At 45.1% G+C, this 23,159-nt stretch overlaps 1 protein-coding gene across 1 annotated transcript in view; it reads right to left on the reverse strand.

The window, feature by feature from the left end:
* Positions 1-23,159, reverse strand: part of Flvcr2 (FLVCR choline and putative heme transporter 2) — a 59,513-nt gene that overhangs the window by 1,762 nt on the left and 34,592 nt on the right. Inside the window, exons 3-9 of the mRNA XM_046440830.2 lie at positions 22,577-22,717; positions 10,217-10,284; positions 9,070-9,173; positions 5,886-5,996; positions 4,740-4,845; positions 4,503-4,614; positions 3,879-3,934 (exon numbers count right to left, since the gene is read on the reverse strand). Coding sequence (XP_046296786.1) covers positions 3,879-3,934; positions 4,503-4,614; positions 4,740-4,845; positions 5,886-5,996; positions 9,070-9,173; positions 10,217-10,284; positions 22,577-22,717 — 698 coding nt within the window. The remainder of the gene's footprint in view (positions 1-3,878; positions 3,935-4,502; positions 4,615-4,739; positions 4,846-5,885; positions 5,997-9,069; positions 9,174-10,216; positions 10,285-22,576; positions 22,718-23,159) is intronic.

The raw sequence follows: 23,159 nt of genomic DNA on the forward strand, positions 1-23,159 counted from the left end.
TGGGTAAAAGGCATAGGACTCCACCCGGAAGTGACTAATCAGTGAAAGTCCAAGAGCCAGAGGCCACTTGGTGCATTCCCTACAGCCAACAAAGGGAACAAGAAAACAAGCAACCAGCCCCTACTAAAAACGCTGCCCAAACACACCCGGGCCCACAACCACCACAACCACCATGGACCACAGACTCACTCTCAGGACTGGAGCAGAGGAAGTGCACTTTCTCTCCCCATTCTGACAGCCAAAAACACTTTCTCACTCCGAAAATTAGCTCTCCAAAGCACCAGGTCTGCAATTGCCTTAGAATTTCCAACCATCCCTATTTGGAGGCAGCCCCCAGGATGAGGGGCATCATTACAATGTATGGAGAGTAGATGGCACAAAAAGAAAATATTTTAAAAGGCAGCATGCCTAACTGCACAGATAAACTCAATGGCTGTGTATTTATATCTTGTGCCTAAGAAAAAAGACTTCCAAGAAATTTGGTCTTGGTTTTATTGAGGAGGAAGAGCACAGGGTCATTTATGGGGAGGAGTCTTCTGGGCTGTGCTTGGTACATAGATATGGAATTAAATATGGCCTGGAAATATGGCCTGGAAATCATCCCGTGGGGTTCAAAATGCCAACTTGGGCGTTTGTCTGGTATTCGAAAAAAGTGCTTTGCCTGTTGTCATTAAAGCCTTGGGCACAGACACAGCACTACACACTCAAAGCCCAAAAGAGCATGTGTAGGCCAAGCTGGGCCAGGATCAATTGAGCAAATGGCGCTTTCTTCCCCAAGAGTGTCTCAGGGCCAGTACACAGCAAGGACCACTGCTGTAGGAATCAACCCTTCCCATTCTTACTCTTGCTGGCCTTTTGCACCAGCTCATCCAGGCTTGAGGAGCCTTCATTCAGGCATAGTCCAACTCAAGTCAGTCCATCAACCACTTCTCTCTCTCTGATACACATGCACATGCACACATACACACACACCTGCGACTTCCACATCCATCACCTTGGAATTACAACCAGAAAAAGTAGAGACAGAAGAACAGCTATTGGCTATGTGATGGAAGAAAAATGGAAGCTTAAACCAAGAAGATAATCACTGGTTCTATCACTTGTTACCTAAACTATACATCTCACTGATGTATAGAGAGAGAACAGATGTGGCTAGATCTGACAACACATATCTGCAGGTGTCTGAATTACAGAGATCACCATGGGGTGTACAATGACAGTGACAGCCATGGCTTCCTTGCTGGTGTTAGTACCAGCCTGACTCTGATCTCCCCTTCATACTGAGCATTCATAAACGCTGGTGAGATCCAGATACAGCATCATGTATCCAGCAACACAAGATACTTGTGCATCATTACCAGAACTTAGGGCTCCTGTTCCAACCCCATGTTTCTTCTCCTGCTCAAGAAGACTGAGCCAAGAACTCCAACCTTGATTAACAAACCTGGGCCACATGTATAAGGATCTGGCTGCAAGAAGAGTACAATATTGGAACAATGAAATAGTAAACAAGATGGAAATATATATATATATATATATATATATATATATATATATATATATATACACACACACACACACACACACACACACACTTAGAGAGAGATGAAGTTGTGATCAAGTGTAAATATGTGGAGTTTGTCAAGCTATGTACAGCAAACAAACAGAGTAGTAAAGGAAACATACAAGCAGACCCACAGATGACGGCATGGAAACTGACTAAAATGCTCCTAAGGTACCTCTGGGAGGTTGAGTCTTAGGTTATTTCTAATTTCTCCTTGTTTGCCTATATCACAGCCAACATAAACACAGACTTTTTTAAAAAGCAACAAAATTCATGTCAACACAATATATCACATTCCATAGTGAAAACTGTTCATCAAAGCAGAAGATGATTGTTAAAAAACAATCCAAGTAGCTCCCAAGTAGCTGGGATTACAAGTGTGCCCTACTGTGCCCAACTCTGCCTGCCAACTTTAGAAATGTGACATCAGAAGACAAATAGTAAAGTACTGAAGATTCTCATCTATCTGCCAACACATATGCTAACATGCTAAAAACATCTCTTGCACAAAACCATTTTAGTGCTAGAAAATTGGCAAAGATATCTCAAAATAGCAAATGCTCAGTATTGGCACTCCTCTACATTGCTATAGCAATATACATTGGTAGTATTGACAGTACCTTTCTAGAGAACAATTTAGCAACACATATAAAATCTTAAATATGTGCATGACCACTGGTCCATCTCCCAAGGAAATACCATACACATAAGAACATGCAGAGCTGGGCACAGTGGCACATGCCTGTAATCCCAGTGGCTCAGGTAGCTGAGGCAAGAGGATCATAGGCTCAAAGCCAGCCTCAGCAATTTAGCAAGACTGTAAGCAATCTAGCAAGACCATGTCTCAAAATAAAAATTCAAAAAGAACTAGGGATGTGCTGGGCATGGTGGTACACATCTGTAATTCCAGCAGCTCAGGAGGCTGAGGCAGGAGGATCGAGAGTTCAAAGCCAGCCTCAGCAAAAGTGAGGTTCTAAGCAACTCAGTGAGACCCTGTGTCTAAATAAAATACAAAATAGAGCTAGGATGTGGCTCAGTGGTCAAGTACCCCTGAGTTCAATCCCTGGTACCCCTGCCCCATCAAAAAAGGACTGGGGATGTGGCTCAGTGGTTAAGCGCCCCTGGGTTCAATCTCTGGTACCAAAAAACACATGCAGGCTGGTGATGTAGCTCAGTGGTAAAGCATTTGCCTGCCATGCATGAGGCACCAGGTTCAATCCCCAGCACCGCAAAAGGAAAAAATAATAAAAAAGAACATGCACAAAGATTCCGTTTCCAACATGTTAATTAGCATAGTGTTTATAGCAATGATTCAAAAAATATTAATGTGCAGACAGGAACACTGCTAAACAATCATGGCTTATCCATACACAGCACACTGTGCAATCATTAAACATATGTTGTAGAAGACTAGTAGCCTGAGAGTGTTTACAGTAAGTAGAAAAGAGGATAGATTTTGTTCCTGTTTTAAAAGGGAAAAAATTACATATATTTGTATAAATACACACACATATGTGGATACAGACATGAAATAAATACAAACACTAGGAGCATCTCATCTCTCTATAATGGAATTATAGGGTGAATTTTAAAATTTTTTTCCCTTTTTTTATGCTACCTCTGTAATAGGTTGGGTTTTTTTTTTTTTAAAGAAATATCCTACTTTTATTCTTCCTCATATTTGAAATTCCTTTCAAACTTGCTCAGATTTGAGACCTAACATTTTGGTTTAAAGTGGCTCCCAGCTGATTAGAACAGGTAGGAAACACTTCTCTGTTCTAGATCATTCTCCTGGTCCTCTCCTTTCCACCACCACCAGCTCCTGCTTCCTGACTTGTCCCTTGCAGAGCCTTAATGGCAACCTACTGGCTCCATCCCCATGGCCCTGCCTAAGGGCTGTCACATGCCAGGAGTGCCACTGCCTTAGGGCACACACTGCCATGCCAGGCTCCACTTTCCCTCCCTAGTCACTGACCCCAGGCTGATAGCAGCAGAGCCAGGGACTTGGCTCAGGATCCGAGGGGTGGGCGCTGCTCAGGAACTGTGACCACAGTGACATGCTCAGGGAGCCACAGCAGGGGAGTCAGGAGGAGGGTAGGAAGCCCAAGGGCTCCGGAAACAACAGCAGAAAAGCAATTCCAGGACACAAAATGAGGACACCTTTGAGATGCCATGATTGTAGGAGGTGAGCTGTTTCACAGCTACCACAAAACCAGTCCCTCTGGGAGCTTCCCTGGGCCCCACTATGCGGCCATGTCTGAATCACGAGCTCAGAACCCATATCTCTGTCTGAAAAAAGCTCCCATATACTCACAGTCTCAGGAACTTCTTTGTTTGCCTTCTGCCTCCGGAGGTCCGCCCTAATGAATGCTGAAGTGGAAAAAAAATAAAGAGTGACAAGTCATGGAGATTAATGGTCATTTTTCCACAGAGGGAACCTCATTTTTGCAAGGATCACAGGTATCCCAAACTACTTCAGATCCTCGAGGGAGCAAGGGGAACTATCAGCTAATGCCAAGAAGCCCCAAGGATCACTGCTATCCCTGAGAGGTAGAAAGAAGTCCACAATGACACTGGCCTTCACTTAAACGCCACTGATATTTGTCAGGGACACATATTGCTCTAATCACAACAATCCTCCATGTACAGGTTAGGAAACCGAGGCTCCTAGGGGTTGGTCTACTTGCCCAAAGTCAGCAGCAGAAATGTCAGTGTCAGTCTGAGATTTAAATATGGGTCGTCTAGCTCCAAAGTTCATGATCATTCCAGCAAAACATGTCATTGCCTCCCACACAGCTTCCTAACAAGCCTCCCATCTGGGCTCCTGCATGCATATTCCCCATCTGCATAATCAGTCAAGACATTGGGGTCCCAAATTGCTAATGCCCTGGCCCCCAAAACAGCCTGAACCTCATCTTGCCCTCAGACCCCAACTCACCAGTGAGGGCTGCTCCCAGAGAGAGGAACACACACAGGAAGATGTTCCCAGGCATGGTTCCATAGCTGTCGATGATCTGACCCTGGGAGATGGTGAAGATGATCCCAAATACCTGGAAAAGCATAAGGAAGATTGGAAACGAGGGCCCTGCCAACTAGCCCATTTTAGGGACCTGAGCTGCCGTGCTATAATGTCAACACAGGCAGGCAGGGAACAAAGGGGGAACAGGAGCTCAACCTGTGCAGACACGTTGAGGAGGCCCGATGACATGCCCTCCGACTCTGGATATGTGAGCTCCACGGCGAACTCAAACCCCAGTGGGAGATAGCCGGTCATAAAGAAGCTGGAGAGCAGATCAGAGAAACGGGTGATGGAGAACCCCCAGAACAAGGACGGGGCACCCACATCGACCCTTAGATACCCTCTTCCGCTTTGTCCTTCCCATCAAGACAGCCCAGGCTCTTAGGTGATCTGGCCATCCCCCCCCCGACAGAAAGGGACATCCCTATAGACCGAGAAGTCCCTACACATGCCTTATGCTCAGCAGGCCTGTAGTGTCCCAGGCTGCTTCTCTGTTTAGCCATCGAGGACAGGGTCAGCATTTACAGAAGGGCACGGATGCCTGGTTTGTTTCACTTTGACTGGGAGACCCTGTCTTGGGCACACACGCTCTGTGTTGGAAGTGGGGCTTCTCCATGGCTTTCTGGGATCTGGGAGGAGGCACTCAGAGTCCTCTTTATGTTCCTCCAGAGAGTAGCAGCTGAAATGGACTGAGGGCAGAGATGTCTCTGTCTCAAATGCATCATACACACACATGCTGCCCGGAGGAAAAGAGCCGGGAGGTATGACTGAACACGGGCCCTGTGTAAGGGTACTAATCAATATTTTTTGCATACAACAAGCCTAGAAATTTCCAATTCTCATTCCCTATATCTGCACTACACTTCTTATTTTCATATCCATTCTCTCTCAATCCTTCCTCCAGGAGGCAGGCCACACCCATTTTCATTTATAGATGAGGACACTGAAGGTCAAAACTGATAAGTGAGATCTAACAGATGGTCCTCGCTGAACTGAGACCCAGACCCAGAGTTGCTGATTCCATGCCCAGTGACCCCATGTCGTCCCAGGCAAAGCTAATAGAGACTGTAGACATTTCTTTCCTAGGACCCCAGAGGTATTGAAGGGCATATTTCATGCTTCACTCCATCCCAAGAGGACAGACAGGCTACCTGGAGTGCTACGTATTTCCAAGAGCACTGGATGTCTTCTGAAGTCACTGAGAAGGCAGCAAAGGGGGCTATATTGCACCCTAGGACCCTGGCAGCTCTAGGAGGTATGGGATGGTGTTTTCCAACTAAACGGATCAGGGGTGAAACTTACCCCAGGGTGCCAGCTGTGAGGAACACTACCCACAGGTGTCCCAGGCTCAAGGTGAACGTGTACACCACCATGCCCACCAGAGTCATGATGTACACCACCAGGGTTGTCTCCCTTTGAACAGAAGCAAAGAACCGAGTCATATACTTCCAGCTTTAGCAGGATTGATCATTCCACGAGTATCTGTTGGGTACCTCTGCTGTATGTCAAGCTCTCTACTGTGATCCGGGACAACTACTTTCATAAAACTTTCTGTCCATGAGGCCGATGAGCATGGAACCAAAGATCACATAAGTGATCATTTAATCATATCACGGTCGACGCTACAAAGGGTAAAACCAGGCAAGTATGAAGCCGCCGAGCTGTAGGCTGCTCTCTTCCCACAGAAGGCTCTCAGCAAGCTGTTCCTCAGCTTGTCATTTCCTACTCTGAGGCAGCAAGAGCACAGCCCTTTTCCTCACTACTTCTCACCAGAAAAAGAAAAAGAAAGAACCACGCAGCAAATACCAGCCACAGTCAGGTGACAGTGATCCTCAGGATCATCCCAAAAGTTGCTTTTTAGCTTTACCCGAAGACCCCCATGGCAACGCTAGGCAGTGATCTGACTTTCAGACCCTCTGTCATCAGTAAGTTCTTCCTGTTGCCACTGACACAGCCCCGCAGTTGAATCTGAACTACTCTGTTGTAGACGGTGGAATTCAGAGAGAACGTTCTCCCTCACCCACCCCGTTACCTTTCCCTTTATAGATCCCCTCAGAAAACACCCCCAGCAAGACCTGGTTCAGCCCTGATGTGCCCCTTCATGCCCTTCTCTCTCTGCGTCCATCACCCAGGACTGTGCTGTGACAGACCCTTCCAGGAGACCCCACTCGTCTCCCTGTACTGCTTCCTGCAGGGCTCAAGCTCCACACCATTTCTGACTTCGTGCCAGGAACATCAGAGCCCAGAGGATGAGCACTTACAGCCTTCACATGTTTCTCCTGGAGTCAGAGTCTTGTTGGGGCACCAGCAGGCATTTTATGGAATGTCGAACTAATACCTACATTTATTGGGTATCAGATTCTGCAAAACACTTTCCATATGTACAATTTCAACTCAACCCTTACAAAAATCATGCATGAAATGTATGACAATCCCTCATTGTACCAAGGGGGAAAGAGATTACTCAAGTTACTTGTCCAAAGCGTGGATTGAGTAAATGCAGAACTGGGATTTGAACTCAAAGCTGGATTTTAAATGTCAGCACTTTCTACTGCCACTAGCAGGAGTAACAATCTACTATGTAGTTGCATCTTTGGAAAAGATGGAGGCCAGAGCCTCCAAAGGATGCCACTTCAGCCTGGTGCTTCAAGGCACCTGCTGAGGTCAAGGAGCCTCGTCCTCCCTTCACCTTGCTCCCCTTCTTCTGATCCCACCCACTCTGCAGAAAGCAGCATCATGGATACCACTCTTTCTCAGTGACTCCACAAATTCTCCAGATACCCAACTTTTTATTTGTTTGTTTCTTGTTGGGCTATGTTTGTTCAATCACAGATTCATCTTAAACCACTAACCAGTTTAGAAAGATTATTTGTAGGCACAGCCTGAGATAAATGGGCCTCACTACCCAATGTCCAGCCTCCAAACCAAAGTGGAACCTTTGAGAGAAGAAAACTGGCACCGAAATGACAGGGACACAGAGTCCCTCAGCCACCAAGAGCTGTTTTTTCTCTGCCTGGGTAGTAAAAGAGGGCAAAGAAGGGCTCGGGCTGACCGCTGGATTTAGACATCAAATGACACTAGGAGCTGGCAATGACTAATTTCCAAAGAAGGTTGAGAAAGTGTCCCTCCTCCCCAGTCCTTTCATCATACTGTCTGATTCATCCAAATCCTCTGGCTGCCCACACCCCAGACCCAGCAGCATTCCATCCCACTCCCACTTCTCCTGCTACAGAGCAAGTCCTGGAAGAAGGGACACTGCTGTTCTCTGGCTTGGGGATGGCCTGTCCTCTCTGCTCTTGCTCCTAGAAGAATCAAGCAACTAACAGATGGCAGAGACGAGATGGCAGCCAAGTTCCACCAGCGGTAATTAAGCAGAGCCAGGCTCCTCGTCAGGGTGAGCCAGGCAGCCACATCCCCAGGAGTGACCTCAATTGGCCTTTGACTAGAGCAGCCAGAGTGGGACCTGGTCTGACCAGAGCCTCACAGAAGCGGATTTGTGGGGCAGAAAACAGGTCTGCCACTGTCTGTCGCCTCCAGACCCTGGAAACTTGGAGGATTTGAGAAAGCTGAATGCCCCACCCTGGCGCAAGACACCCTGGCAGCTGCCCACCAGCAATGGTTACTGAGCACCCAATGCATGGGAGCACTGAAAAGCCCCAACAAGATGGGAAGAAGGGGCTGGGGGTGTGGCTCAGTGGTAGAGGGCTTGCCTGCCATGCCTGAGGCCGTGGTCCACCCCCAGCATAGGAAAAAAGAAGAAGGAGTAAGAGGAAGAGGAGGAGGAGGAGGAAGAAGAAATCGGGCTGCTGTCTGCTGCCAGGAGTACTTTGTCCCATTAAAGTGGGACACCCAGCTTGCTTCTGCTTTTTATAAATGCAGGTTCCTCTACTGTAAGGCATCCACAGGGTGGGGCCAGGAATCTGCAAGGCACAATTTAAGCCTTTAAGGACAGCTCTGGGCTCTCAGAAAGACACTAGACATTCAGGTCCAAAGCACCTCAGGACATTTACTGGCAAGGTATAAACAACTGCAAGACTATATTCTCTGCAAACTGGAGTGCACACAGAGCACCTTGGTGAACCTCCCGGGATCCACAAAGAGCTGAGTTGTGGGAACACGGTGGTGAAATCATCTCTTTCTCTCCACTCTTTGGAGTATCCATAAACTTTCCAACTGCTGAGATTTTTTTCCTATACATTTTCATTTGTCCTTTATCTGCCCCTTCCACGGAGTTATGTGGGGATCAGAGGTGGCAGCTAGCCTTCCTGTCTGCCCTCTCTAACCCTTCTGAGATACCCCCAGGGTGGATATGAGAGCCCTCACTTTGTAAATGAGTAAACTAAAGCTCAGAGAAGATGCGTTTCAACTGTCTGCTGGACTCCCTCAGACTCCCAAGCTGCCACTCCCAAACCTTCTGTTGCCAATGAAAGTGGTCTTTTCAAAAGATGGGTCCACAGTTTTCAGGCTAAGAGGAAAAGTCACTTACTTGTAGGTTTTGGACTTATCCAGCCAAATGCCTGAGATCACAGCCCCCAGCATCCCTGCAATGACAATGGTCAGGCCGATTCTTCCAGCATTCACTTCTTCTCCCTGGGGAAACCCCAAAGATCACCCAGTGATAGGACAAGACACAAGATACATGACAATGTGCAGTCAGTATGGGACAAGAGGGTGAAGTCAAGCAATTCAGGCTCTGGTCCAGCCTTTATAATTATCATAAAGTATCAGGTCAAAATGCCTTGTAAGAAGATGATCTGGGAGTAGAATCCTAGAATAGTTGTTCTTCCTAATAACCCCGGCTATTATAGTGGATGCTGGGCATGGTGGTATATGCTGGTAATCCCAGCAACTTGGGAGACTGAAGCAGAAGGGTAGCAAGATTGAGGCTGCCTTAGCAATTTAGTGAGAACCGAAGGAATTAGCAAGACCCCACCTCAAAATAATAAATTCTAAAAGGACTGAGGATGTAGTTCAGTGGTAGAGCACTTGTCTTGCATAAGCAAAGCACAGAGTTCAATCCCCAGTACCAACCACACACACACACACACACACACACACACACACAAAGAGAGGGAAGATTGAACTTGAACTTTGGTGTCCCTAACTCTGGGACACTCAGTATCTCTTTCCCAACAACTAGCCCTCACTGTTTATGGAAGCATTTAAAAAATAGTTTCAGTTGAGCAACTAAGAGCTTAAAATTAAACCTTGCCCATATATTACAAATTAAACATTTTATGTGCATGTGTGTATTTCTACTGTGTTGCCAGGTGACATGTATAGACTTTACATATATTATATGTAACAAATATGATATGAATATATATACACATATATGTTCATACACAAATATTATTACTCTCTAATCCTAAAAAAAAACTTACAAGAATTATGCTTCTTTTGCAGAAACAAAAAGAGAGTTCAAAGATGCTAACTAGCTTGTCACACCATCACATATCTTAGAACTTTCAAAGCCAGGGTCGAGACCTGGGGCCGTATCTCTTCAAATCCCATTAGCAGACCCCATACCGGGCTGCCTAGAGTCAAGAGTTAAGCACTGCCCCAGCCTCTGCAGGGACAGACTTGGAAATCCTACCATCCCCAGGCCCAACATGCTCAGGGAAGTGCCTCACCGGGTAGTGCAGGATCACCATGCGATTCAGCAGCGTGGACAAGGCGTAGAAAGCACCAGCATTCAGACCTGAAGGAGGAAGAGAGAAACATAGCATCAGAGCCAGCCATTGCTAACTTCTCACTGCCAACCATTAGGGAGGTCGCAAATCCTCCTCCCCATGGCCACTGTGATTGGTGACTAGAGAAGAAAAATTCAGGGCAGGTATGAGGCTACTCTGCAGTTTTTCTCAAATGCTTCGAATAAAACAAAAGTCAAAACTGCAAACTTCCCTCGGCCACGTGCCTTTTCCTCTCTCTTTGACTTACCCCAAAGCACAGGCTTTGTACACAATGACTCCCGTGTATTCCTCTCTTAAGCTTTGGCCAGCCCTGTGCAGGCAGCAGGACTCCCGGACCCCTTCTACCTCCTTCCGGTGACTCTTTCTCCTCTCCACACTGCCCCAGACCTCGCCCCCTCTGAAATCTGCAGGTGGCGTCTCTCCTCTTTCTCCATTCCTTCTCCAATTTCTTCTTTGATTCAATGTCACACAAGATCCACTATGTGTCCGGGTGCAGTAGCGCACACCTGTAATCCCGGCAGCTGGGGAGGCTGAGACAGGAGGATCATGAGTTCAAAGCCAGCCTCAGCAACTTGGCAAGGCCCTAAACAACTTAGAGAGACCCTGGCTCTAAATAAAATATAAAAAGGGTAGGGGAAGTGGCTCAGTGGTTGAGTGCCTCTGGGTTAAATCCCCAGTACCAAACAAACAAACAAAGAAAAAAAAACTAAGTCTTCTATGTGAAACCAGAGGACACCCTAAAGAGCATTGAATTGTCATCCTACTTTATCAATTTGATCCATAAATAAATAGAACACATGTCCTATACTGTAAGAACCTATATTCTCAGAGAATGAGGTTATCTGACCAAAGCCACATAACGAGCCATAGCTACCATGAGACTGGAACCTTCCTTTAGTGATGGTGGCGGTGACAAGGATGGATGGTGGCAGCAGCACTTCCTTGTATACTAGACTCTGCGCTGAGCACCTCACAATCCTTACAACTACCCTAGAAAGTGGGGAGTATCACCACCCCCATTCTGTAGATGAGGAAAATGCCCAGAGTTAAAAAAACAAACCCAGTCACTCCATAATGGCCACCAGGGGTCTTTTTAGCTTTAACAAAACACTGAGGCTCGCAGGACAACCAATTGAATGTCAGCACACTTGACATTCAATTCACATAGAAGGGTGTAATACAGGACACATAGCTTGTAGGCAAGGCAGCCTCGGGAGTTCCTCTTTGGTAGAACCAGCCCACAGAGCCCAGTGCCCGCAGGCATCCAGAAGCCATTCTCTTTGGCCCTCCAGGTCTTGGCTAAGGTGTAAGGAAAGGTGCGTATGCCAACCTAGTTTACACAGGAGACACTGTTGCTTAATTCCACAAGCATAACGTCCAGGGTCCCCCTAAGGGACAGGCCATGGAAAGAGTCACTGTACTCAGGGAAGTTCAAAACATGGCCTCCTACCAGATATGACAAAGTCTCCCTGTCCAATGCTACCACAAGAGATCATTTTCCCACATTTTTATTGGTTCACTATAGTTATACATAATGGTGGGATTTGTTGTCACATATTAGTCCATGCACACAATATAACAATATAATTTGGCCAAATAACTCCCTAGGACTTCCCCTCTGCCTGTTCTCCTCCTACCTCCTGGTCCCTTTCCTGTATACTACTTATCTCCCTTTGATTTTCCTGAGATGCTTCTGCTTTCTTTTCCTTTTTCCTCTTTAGCTTTCACATATAAGAGAAAACATATGACCCTTGGCTTATTTTGCTTAACATAGTGTTCTCAATTTACCTATAAAGGATATAATTTCATTTTCCTTTATGGCTGAATACAACTTCATTGTGTATATATACCACATTTTCTTTATCCATTCATCTGTTGATGGACACCTAGACTGGTTCCATAGTTTGGCTACTGTGAATTGTGCTGCTATAAACATGAACATGCACGTATCCCTGCAGTATGCAGAGTTTAATGCTTCATGATAAATATGAGGAGTGGGATAGCTGAGTCGTATGGTGGTTCCATGCTGAGTTTTTTGAGGAAACTCCATACTGATTTCCATACTGGTCGTACTAATTTACAATCCCGCCAACAGTGCAAAAAGTTTTCCTTGTTCTCTACATGCACAAGAGATCATTTTTATCATAAGCAATGTTGCCTAAATGTGGCTGATATATTCTCTATATCAGGTTCCCAGGGGAACAGTTACAGAGTTAAGTGAAGGTCAAATTTTCATGCAAATTGTATAGAAATTTGCTTTCACACTGCCACAATCACACAGGTATTATGTGATGGGGATGGATATGAACCCACACCCTCTGACTCCAGAGTCCTTGATCTTAATCATTCTACATCCTCTCAAAACTGATTTTCAAAACAAATATTTCCCCAAGGCAATCACTGAATAATTTCCTCCTGTCCCAGCCTCTCCCATCAGGTCACCCAACAATTCGACAAGGTTGAGCTCAATGCAGCCTCCTGAACAACACAGTGCTGCAGTGGGCCTAGACGTGTCATCCAATGTCACTGTGTCCATCAGGCTGGTTGGCAGTCAGGGTAAGTGAGGCTCTCAGCAACAGCTTGCTTGCTTTCTTTTTTTTTTTTTTTTTTTTTTTGGTACCAGGGATTGAACTCAGGGGCACTAGACCACTGAGCCACATCCTCAGCCCTATTTTGTATTTTATTTAGAGACAGGGTCTCACTGAGTTGCTTGGTGCCTCACTTTTTGCTGAGGCTGGCTTTGAACTCTGAACCCTTCTTGCCTCTTCTCCCGAGTTGCTGGGATGACAGGCATGCAGCACCGCGCCCGGCCTCAGCAACATCTCTTTAGCTGGCATCTCCAGCTAACCTTCATATCACACACCCAGCCACTTAGAATTCCATCTCTGAGTCAAGAGGGCCCAAGGGGAAACACACCCCAAAAGTGGTGTGGGTTGGAATGTGGGAAAGGGAAGGGGGAAAACAGTCTCCTGCCCTGTTCTTGCCCTTCCTACTCCTCCCTTAGCTGCTTGTCCTTGCCTGACCCTGCCAGGGATATTCCAAGTGAGCCTCAGTTTCAGGTGAAGAGCTCTGGGCTTGAAGCCCCAGCTGGGACCAACAAGGAGGGCAGCATCCACAGGAAGCTGAGGGAAGGAAGTTATCCAGGAAAACTGAAACAAACAAACTAACAAACAAATACACCAGCATTTTCATGACCTTGAAAAAGAGCGACGGAACAGAAAATCCTGAGCCCGCTGACCAACACTATGAAAGCTGAACAGTTTGACTGAGGCTCCATGGTTTAGTGAAATAGTTCCCTAAGCGGGGCCTGTGGTCTATCAGCACCCTGAAGAGCTGCCAATCTTTCCTGTTGTCTCTGTGTCCCGCCCTAGAGGAGTTAGAAGTGCATGTATGTTTTCCGACTCAATCTTTAGTCTAGATGTCCCTCCCCGTATTGCCAAGGATTGCCAGACGTGGTTAAACAGCAGAAGTCCACTCCACGGCCCCATCCAAGGGGTTGGGCATGCCCCCCAGGAAGAGCAGAAAGCAGAAGGACACACGCACTCTGCCATGCAGGCACACCTGTTCCAGGAGTACAGGGGACAGGAGTGAAGGTGCCTGACATTCAGGTCTGACTACGCAGGGCAAAGTGAGCCTGCTGGGTCAGGGCAGAGAAAGCGTGATCCCCCCTGACAGGCCTGGCCGCTTCTGCTGTCAGCCACTACAAATGCCTGCATTGAGGAGAAGGTTTTCAGGAGGCAAAAATGGCTGTCGTCACCCTGCATCTCTTTGTCAAGACCGGTTTTTGTTTTTCTTTTCTTTCTTCTTATTTTTTTAAAAAATTTTTTGTAAGTATTCCAGAGATGAAATTGAAATTCCTTGAACTTCAAAAATGCAGAATTTTGGTCCCCATTCTAGACCTACTGGATCAGAATCTCCTCAAATGGAGTTTAGGACTCTGTGTGTCAACAACAACAACAAAAGAAAAAAAGAAAAAGAAAAGGAAGAGAGGAAAAAAAAAACAAAAACAAACAAAAAAAAAAAAACAGGTATTTCTTGAAGTCCCTGGAGTATGGGAATAAGTGGCCTCACCAATATGGAAGATCAAAGACCAGGGCCCGGCTCCCAGGTGGTGGTTAACACGGAGGCAGCTGGGAGGGAAGGGGCTTCAAGACCATGAGCCTCGCCTCAAGCAGCTACTTTAGGGGCTCCCCACTCCACTGCAAGACAGCATTTCCTGCCTGGAATGCTTATAAAAAGCAGACTCGCAACTGCACTTTGAATCTGAATTTCCAGAAGAAAAGCAGGGGATACTATGCACACATTCAATCAAGCACCCCAGGGGAGTCCATCCTCAGGGAAGCTTAATGTATTAGACAGCTTTGCTTCACTGTGACAAACTACCTGAGATCATCACCTTTTAAGAAGGAAAAAAATTTTTGGCTCATGGTTTCAGAAGCTTCAGCCTGTGGTCTATTGACCTGTGATGTGGGGGCCTGTGGTGAGACAGTACATCATGGCTTGGAGCAGCCGGTGATATAAAACAGCTCACTTCACAGCAGCCAAGAAGTGAAAGACATATAGGAAAGAACCAGGACCCCAAGGTCCCTATCAAGGGCATACCCCCAAGGGCCTAACTTCCTCTTACTGGGCTCTACCTACTAAAGGTTCCAGCACCTCCCTGTGGAGCTACAGGCTAGCAATCAAGCCTTCAACACGTGGACCTCTGGTGGACCTCAGATCCAAACTACAGCACTCGGGAAACATTAATCCCAGATCCTCTGAGTTCTGTGTTTCCTTTTTGTTCTTCCTCAGCCGGTGGTAAACACTAGTTTTTAAAAAGGCCACCTCAACCTCAGCAAAGCTCCAGGGAATCTCAACTTCTTTGCTTCTTTGCTGTTTTTGTTTCTTGAGAAACAAAAACATGCTGGCCTCCAATTCACAATCCTCCTGCATCACTCTCTCAAGTATCTGGTATAAGGCAGGCTCCACCATGCTTGGCTCCACCATTCTTAAGCAGGATCTTAGGACACAAAGGTCCTTTCCTAGGCCCATGTTGGTGGGAAAACAGGAAAATATTGGAGAGCCCCCCAAGGGAAAGGGAACCTCAAGGAGAATCTCCAAGATCAGATGCCAGACACTATGGAGGTAAGGTGGGGATGGCAAGAAGACATGGAACATGCTCCCTTGGAGGACATTCTCTAGAAGGTGAGCCAGTTCACCTGGCAGTAATGCCACTGATGAAGAGACATCCAAGGAGGCCCTGTGAATGCAAGACCCAGAGATACAAAGAGAAGGAAGCCCAAGAAAGGTTATTCTCTTCACCCCACAAGACAGCCCTGCCTTGAACCCAGATGCTGGTAAACATGTGGGATTTCTGGTGACAGCTTGGGTCTTCCTGCATTGCCAAACTGGGAGGAGGGAGGGTGCTGACCTGAGCAGGTGGCAGTTTATCGCCATGATGGTTCAGCAACTGAGCACAAACCCAGCCTCTTCTGTATCTTTTCCCCTTTAAGTTGCCTTGCCAGATTTAAGAAGAAAACATACAATCAGTACACCTAGATGAATTTGGACTTCAAAGAAATGAATGATCTTTTAGTGTAAGTATACCCCCAATATAGCATGGGAGATATTATAGTAGAAAGTATTTGTAATGTATCTGAAATTAAAATTTAATTGAGTGGCTTTTATTTTACCTCTCTACCCTACCTCAAAAGTTGTGGTCAAAAGTATAGGGCAAAGCCCAACTGCTGGGCTCTGGGGTTCTTCCAAAGCCTTTGATTGCTGTTGCTGCACCCTAGTTCTGAACAGCTGACTCCCAGCTTGGAGAACCATTTGGAAAACTATGCCGTACTGGACATATCAGCAGCTGCAGGAGAGTTGCCCCCCACTCAGTGAAATGTAGTTCAGACCAAGGAAAGAATGTTGGAAGCCAGCAATCCAGACTCATGCTGTGGTCTACGGCCTTACCACCCTGAGTGTGCCCCAACTTGTCTGATCTCAGATGCATGCTGTGCATGGCTTTATTCTTAATTGCTTTAAAAGTGTTCACTTCACCCACACACTTCAATGGGAGGAAAATCTCATTGCTATTTTCTCGAGGGAGAGATGAAGGATGGGTATAGAATGGGTGAAGGTAGTACACTCAGCAATTGGAAGAGATAACACCAAAATTCAGACCTCCCATTTCTTATGAGCCAACTCTGAACTCATGGGTTGAGGCTTCAGGCTCTTATCTCAAGACATGTCCACCTCTGTCCAGCAAAAGTACTCACAAAATGCTATCGTTTGCTTGATTCCTAGCTACACGCTGTTAAGAGTGTATAATCACAGGCTGGGGTTGTAGCTCAGTGGCAGAGTTTGCCTGGCATGTGTGAGGCCCTAGGTGCTATCCCCAGCACCACATAAAACTAAATAAACAAAATAAAGGCATAGTGTCCATCTACAACTCTTTTTTAAAAAAAGAGAGTGTATAAAAAAAGAGAGCAAAGTGTGAATACTATATACATTTTGAACCATTTTTGTTCTTCAAAGACTAATCTGAAACTGTAGGGGGTATAATGGTTTGGATCTTAAATGTCCTTCAAAAGTCACGTGTTGAGGGTTGGTGTCAATCTGTGGGACTATTGAGAGGTGGTGGGACTTTGGGGAGGTGGAGCCTAGTGGAAGGAAGTTAGGTCATTGGGGGCACACCCTTGAAGGAGATTTTAGAAATGAAGCCCCTCCCCTCTCTTCTTCTCGTCTGTCATGAGGCACGCAACTTTGCTCCATCATGTGATTTCCCACTATGATGTTCTTCCTTGTCTCAGGTCCAAATGCAATGCAGCACCCACCCCCAGAATGAAACCTTCCTCCCTTTCTTTTTTTGTGAGGCAAAATAAATCTTCCCTTTTTTCTCACCTGCTCCCCCGCCCCTGTTTTTTAATGGCAGTGGAGATCAATCCCAAGGTCTCATGCATGCAGGGCAAGCACTCTGCTACAGAGCTATACCCCCATCTCTTTCTTCCTTTTAAGTTTATTCCCTCAGGTTATTTTATCACAATGATGAAAAGCTAACACAGTAGGAGGTTTGGAGCAGTTATATTGTGGGAGATATCAAAGCATCTTAGTTGAATTTAGGGAAGACTTGTTGGTAACGTTTGTTTTAATTTGGAGCTAATACAGTGGAAGAAAAAAGCAAAAATTCTCAGTTGATTAATTGTCAAACACTGCCTTTATATGACCTATAAACCTTGGATCTACTGAGACTGAGATCCCATCATCCCCAAATCCCAAACAACCATATGGTTGTTCCTGCTTTTGAAACCTAGAACTCCTGACCTTCTTCTAAGAGGTAATCAGCCTGCAGGAAAACTGAGGTGAGCAGGGACAAGAGCATACCCCTGGCTCTGCCCCTAAAAGGTTCCTTTCTGTATGGGGAGGCAAAATAGTACAATGGTTTGCGTCAGACAGAGAAGTTTAAACTAATCTCTATTAATTTGCTAGCTGTCCTATGGCAGACAAGGGACTAAACATCTCAGCCTGTCTTTTTTTTTTTCATGTATAAAATAGAATAAAATACCTATATGTCATAAGTTTGTTTTGAAGATTAAATAAGATAATGCGTGCAAAGTGCTGACCATGATGCCTGACACCAGGGCTTGATAAAAATATAGTTTCAAATCTCTGACTAAACGAAAGAATCATTTCCTTGTTGACAAAGAACTCTCTGTCACCTAGTTCAATCCTCTAGTGTGGAAATAAGACTATAATGAAATACACACAAAGATCCCAGTTAGTTTAACTCACTCTCAATGGAATAATCCCAGGCCTTTGAGAAATTGGCTGATAAATTCTATCTATGCACAACAGAGTCAAATGCTTCCAGCCTCACAGCAAAACACGTTTCTAGTTTACTACCACTTCAGTTTACCACTACTTCAGTTTATTTTCACTCCTTTTTTTCCTCTCCTTCTGAGACTTCCACTTTGCATATGTTGGTATTCTTAATGATGTCTCACAGTTCATTTTTCTTTACGTGTGTGTGTGTGTGTGTGTGTGTGTGTGTGTGTGGTGTGTATTGAACTCAGGGGCATTCTACAGCTGAGCTCCCCAGACTGCTTCTTTTTTTCCCAACACAGTGTCTCACTAAGTTTCTGAAATTACAGGTACGTGTCACAGTGCTTAGCACATTTTTATTCATTCTTTTTCTTTCTGTTCCTGGACCAGACATCTCATTTGACTTATCTTCAAGTCTGTGGATTCTTCCTTCTTCCAGTTCAAATCTACTTTTGAGCCTGCTGGAGAACTTTTTATTTTAGTTACTGTATTTTTCAACTCCAGAATTTCTACTTGATTCTTTTTTATTTCAGTCTCTTCACTGATATTCTCTATTTAATGAGGAATCATTTTCATACTTTTATCTAATTCTTTAGGTATGATTTCCTTTAGTTCTTTGAATTTTCCTTTAATAATTGATTTACAACATTTAACTACTATGTCCAATGTCTGGATTTCCTAATAGTTTTTGCTTTTCTATTTTTCCTATGTATAGGCCATACTTTCCTGTCTCTTTGAATGTCTTATGATTCTTGGTTGACAATTGGACATTGTAAGTCTGTTTTGTCTCATACAGCCACTCTAGTTTCTGCTGTTATCTTAATGATAAGCTAATGATTAGACAGAGATTTACTTAAATGCTTCAAATCAATAGGTTGCCCACCTTTGCCAAGGAACTCTGTGTAAGTATTGGGTGGGGCTCACCTTCAATTCTCCAGCAACCAATTGACAGCATTTTTTAGTATATGTGCTGCTGAAGCGAGCACCAATTGACAACTTTGCCTTAGCCTTTAATTCCTGCCTCTGTAGAGCCTTGAAGCCAGCCAGAGGTAAAAGTTTAGAGTTTTATCAGGTCTTTCCTGTGCATGAGCTCAGCATATGCATGTGGACTTCCAAATTCCTAAGAACAAGTCAGAGCTTTTCAAAGCATCTCTTAGATGCTACAGATCTCTTTCTTAAGATTTTTGGCTATATTCTTGTTGGCCAACACCTATATTATCACCTCAGGCAGCTGCATTGTTAAACAGTGCCATTGATTGTTTTCAATACCCTGGAAGTAAGGCTTTTCCCACCCACAAGATCCAAGTCAGATCAAAGAAGATAAGTCCTGTGAATGGGGCTTTTTCTATGGACCTGTTAAATATGTCAACTACTGGTAATTCCTGGGGATGGGGCTTGCAAGAGTCCTCCACACCTATTTTGCTCCCTCCAGTGGCCGGAAGGCAGCTAGTTTGCACATCTATATGACTACATGGCTATGTAGCTGGTTTTCACAAGCACCACAGATCCTGGAAAAGGGATTGGAATAGGACCCAGGAAGACACAAAGCTCACTGATATTCTTGCTGATATCTAGCCCTTTTTCTTGTATAAACGTCACTCACATTGTTGGAAGCCTTTGGTTCAGAGTGCTAAACAAAGTGATTTTGTCAGGTTTTGCCAGTGTTCCTGATACTTTTATGGAGGAGAAGATTTTCTAAGATCTTTACCCCCACCATTCAAGAAGTGCTTCCCTATTTATTTCCTGTGTTATCATTTAACCAAATCAATAAGTAAGAGTGTCCAGAAGTTCAGGATTAAAATTATTCTGCCCGAGGAAAACCACACAAGCAGCCAGCCATGCGAGAGGGAAGCAGGAGGAGCTGCTTAGCTCCCCACAGTGTGGCCCAGAGTTGAGCCTCTCAATGAGCAGAAGCAACACTATTTCTGGGACATTTTGTTTTTGTTTCTTGCTTTCATGGGTCAGTGACCTGGCTCTGCCATCAACAGCCTCCAGCATTAAAGACCTCTGAAATGGGACCACTGCCCACCTGGCATCATTATCATAATCTTCAGCCACAGAAAACATTTATTAAGCACTTATCTACCCTGGAATCCTAAGGTAGGCCTCCAATATCCTGTTGTCAGATTCAATAAGGTTTATGGTGGTCAAAGGTCAATAGACTCCAGATATTTAACTCTAAAAAAAAAAAAAGAAAAGAAAAGAAAAGAAAGTTCTTGGAGCCATGAAATCCTGTCTGGAAGGGACCCCAAAGGCCATTTGCTTTCAGTGTCCAATGACAGCTTGCAATTCCCACCACGGGTCCCCATACGGAGTGGTTGGTCCCTCTATGCCTGAATAATTCCCAGTGATGGGCAAGACATACCTTCCTGAGTTGGACATCTCTGAGGGCTGGAAACTTTGTCTTTATCTTATGGATGAATGCAGAGACACAAGAACTGAGAAATTTGAGGATATGAGAAATGGAGAACTGAGACTTTTAAGACTAATCTGGTCATCTAGAGCTATTGCAAATGAGAAGTCACATAACTTTTGTGCATGTCTGAAAAATTTAGGAGTGCTTCTCTGCTGGGATGGCAATACTCTTATCTAGTGTCTCAGCAGATGAATACTTTGAGATAAAGAGAATCAATAAGCCTAAAATGATGGGGCTGGGGCTGGGGCTCAGCGGTAGAGCACTAGCCTAGCACGCATGAGGCCCTGGGTTCAATCCTCAGCACCACATAAAAATAAACAAGTGAAATGGAGATATTGTACCCAGCTATAACTAAAAATAAATAAATAAATATTTTTTTAAAAAAATAAGCCTAAAATGAAACTTGGGCACAGCTCTAGGAAGGAATACCTAGGCAATTATGAACTAGACATGAAGAATGCAGGTTTCAGAGTTATGCAAACCTCGATATGAATTCTGGCTCTGCCACTGACAAGCTTATGACATTTGTCAACTACTTAATTTTAAGTTTAACCAGTAAAATAAGTGGTCAAATGAGGGTTGGAGCTGGGCGTGGTGGCACACGCCTATAATCTCAGCGACTCAGGAGGCTGAAGCTGATCTCATGTTTGAGGCCAACCTCAGCAACTTGGTGAGACTTTAAACAATTTAATGAGAACTTGTCTCAAAATAAAAAATAGAATGGACTGGGCTGTAGCTTGGTGCCCCTGGGTTCAATCCCCAGTACAAAACAAAAAACCAAAAATAATTGAAGTTCGGATATCAATACAATTGGGTAGATCTATAATTTTCCACTTTTTTTTTTTTGCAGTAGTGGAATTAAACCCAAGGCCTATGCATGTTAGGCAAGTGCTCTACCACTGAGCTGCATCCTCAGGCTTTTAAATTCTTTTTCTTTTTCTTCTTAATTTGTTGTTGTTGTTGTTTATTTGTGTGAGACAGGGTTTTGCTAAATTGTCCAGACTGGCCTTGAACTTGTTGTCCTTCTGCCTTAGCCTCCCTAGTAGCTGGGACTACAGATGTGCACCACCAAACCCATCTGGTCTCTAACTTCTTGAACTAAGAGTATTGATTAATAGACTAGCGCTCATCTGAAGACAGACATTCTTTAGTTGGATGCATGGGGCTCCGTCCTTGCCATTGTCAGTTCAGTAGTCTCACTGAAGGTTGGAAAGAAGATACAGAGACCACCACGCTGGCAAGGCAAGCCAATATGCCAGCCTAAAGATTCAAGTTTATCTTGCCAAAGACCAAGAAAATGGATTGAAAGAGGGATGATGTCTTGCATTCAGGGAAAAAAAGGCATCAATGTTACAAGATGAGGGAAGGTTGGGCGAGGAGCAGTTCCTATGAAGATGTATGATGCATGCACTTATTCATTCATTCACGGCTTCTGGAGTAGCCAGTTGAGGCTGGCTACCGCAGAGGAACTATAAAATGAAAAGACACAAATCCCCACTCACAGAGTTCAGTCTATTGAGGCAATAGACTTAGAATTTTTTTTAAAAGAAATGACAAGTATTAAGATATAAAATTTCCAGCCAGGGACAGTGGTATACACCTGTAATCCCAGCAGCTCAGGAGGCTGAGGCAGGAGGATCCCAAGTTCATAGCCAGCCTCGGTAAAAGCAAGATGCTAAGCAACTTGGTAAGACCCTGTCTCTAAATAAAATACAAAAAATAGGGCTTGGGATGTAGCTCTGTGGTTGAGTGCCCCTGAGTTCAATCCCCACTACCCACCCCCACAAAAAAAATATATATGAAAGTAATAGCATGAAAAGAGAGGAAAGGTCAGCTATTACTGCTTTACAGAGGTGATGCTGAGATGAGACCTGGAGGAACCACAGGCATTTGCCAAATCGCCTGACATGGCAAGGAATGGTTCTCCAGAGTGGACCATTCAGCATGTGCAAAGGCCCCCAGGCATGGCTGGCTCTTCTATCAACCTTGAGCGGTGTCACATGCACATTTGAGATTTGGAAAGAGTAAGGCGCGAAGGCTCCTCAGGCCTCTCCTCTCCCATTCTCCGGGACCCACATGCACCTTACCATAGGTGATGACGAGCAGCACAAAGTTGAGGTTTTTGAAGAGCCGGACAATGGAACTGAAGTACGAAGCATCAGAGGACGCTAAAGCATAGCTCAGGGACTGGGCCCTGCTGGGGGGATGTTTAGGCTTCTCTTTGAACACTGAAAGGAAAAGAACAGAGATGAATGAAAGTTCCTGGGGTCCCAACCCAGCAGAGATGGCTCACATTCATCATCGGAGAAGAAGCCAAGAGAACCAAAGAAATTTTAATTCTTCAGCTCAATTTTGACAGCTGTTTTTCCTCGTCTGAGGCTTAGCACGTAGTCCTTCGATCACTTCATCTTAATGGCCTCTGGAACCCCAGGCAGTATCCAAAGATCAAGAAATCCCCTAACAACCAGCAAAGAGCATAGCACAGAACACCAAAAAAACACAACAGCACCACACGGATGGAAAAGAAGCAAAAACTGAAGCTTTGGGATCAGTGAACTCAGATAATGGCTTAGCTCCAGAGCTCCTCCCAAGGGAGATGGAACAGTGCTGCCCGGTCGCAGAGCCTGCCCAGTGGTCACCACGGAATATTCCCCTAATAAGCAAAAGGGG

This window comes from Marmota monax, unplaced genomic scaffold (genome assembly GCF_021218885.2).
Source record: "Marmota monax isolate L192 unplaced genomic scaffold, Marmota_monax_Labrador192_F-V1.1 WCK01_AAM20220418_F8-fsc00017, whole genome shotgun sequence".
NCBI classification, from domain to species: Eukaryota; Metazoa; Chordata; class Mammalia; order Rodentia; family Sciuridae; genus Marmota; species Marmota monax.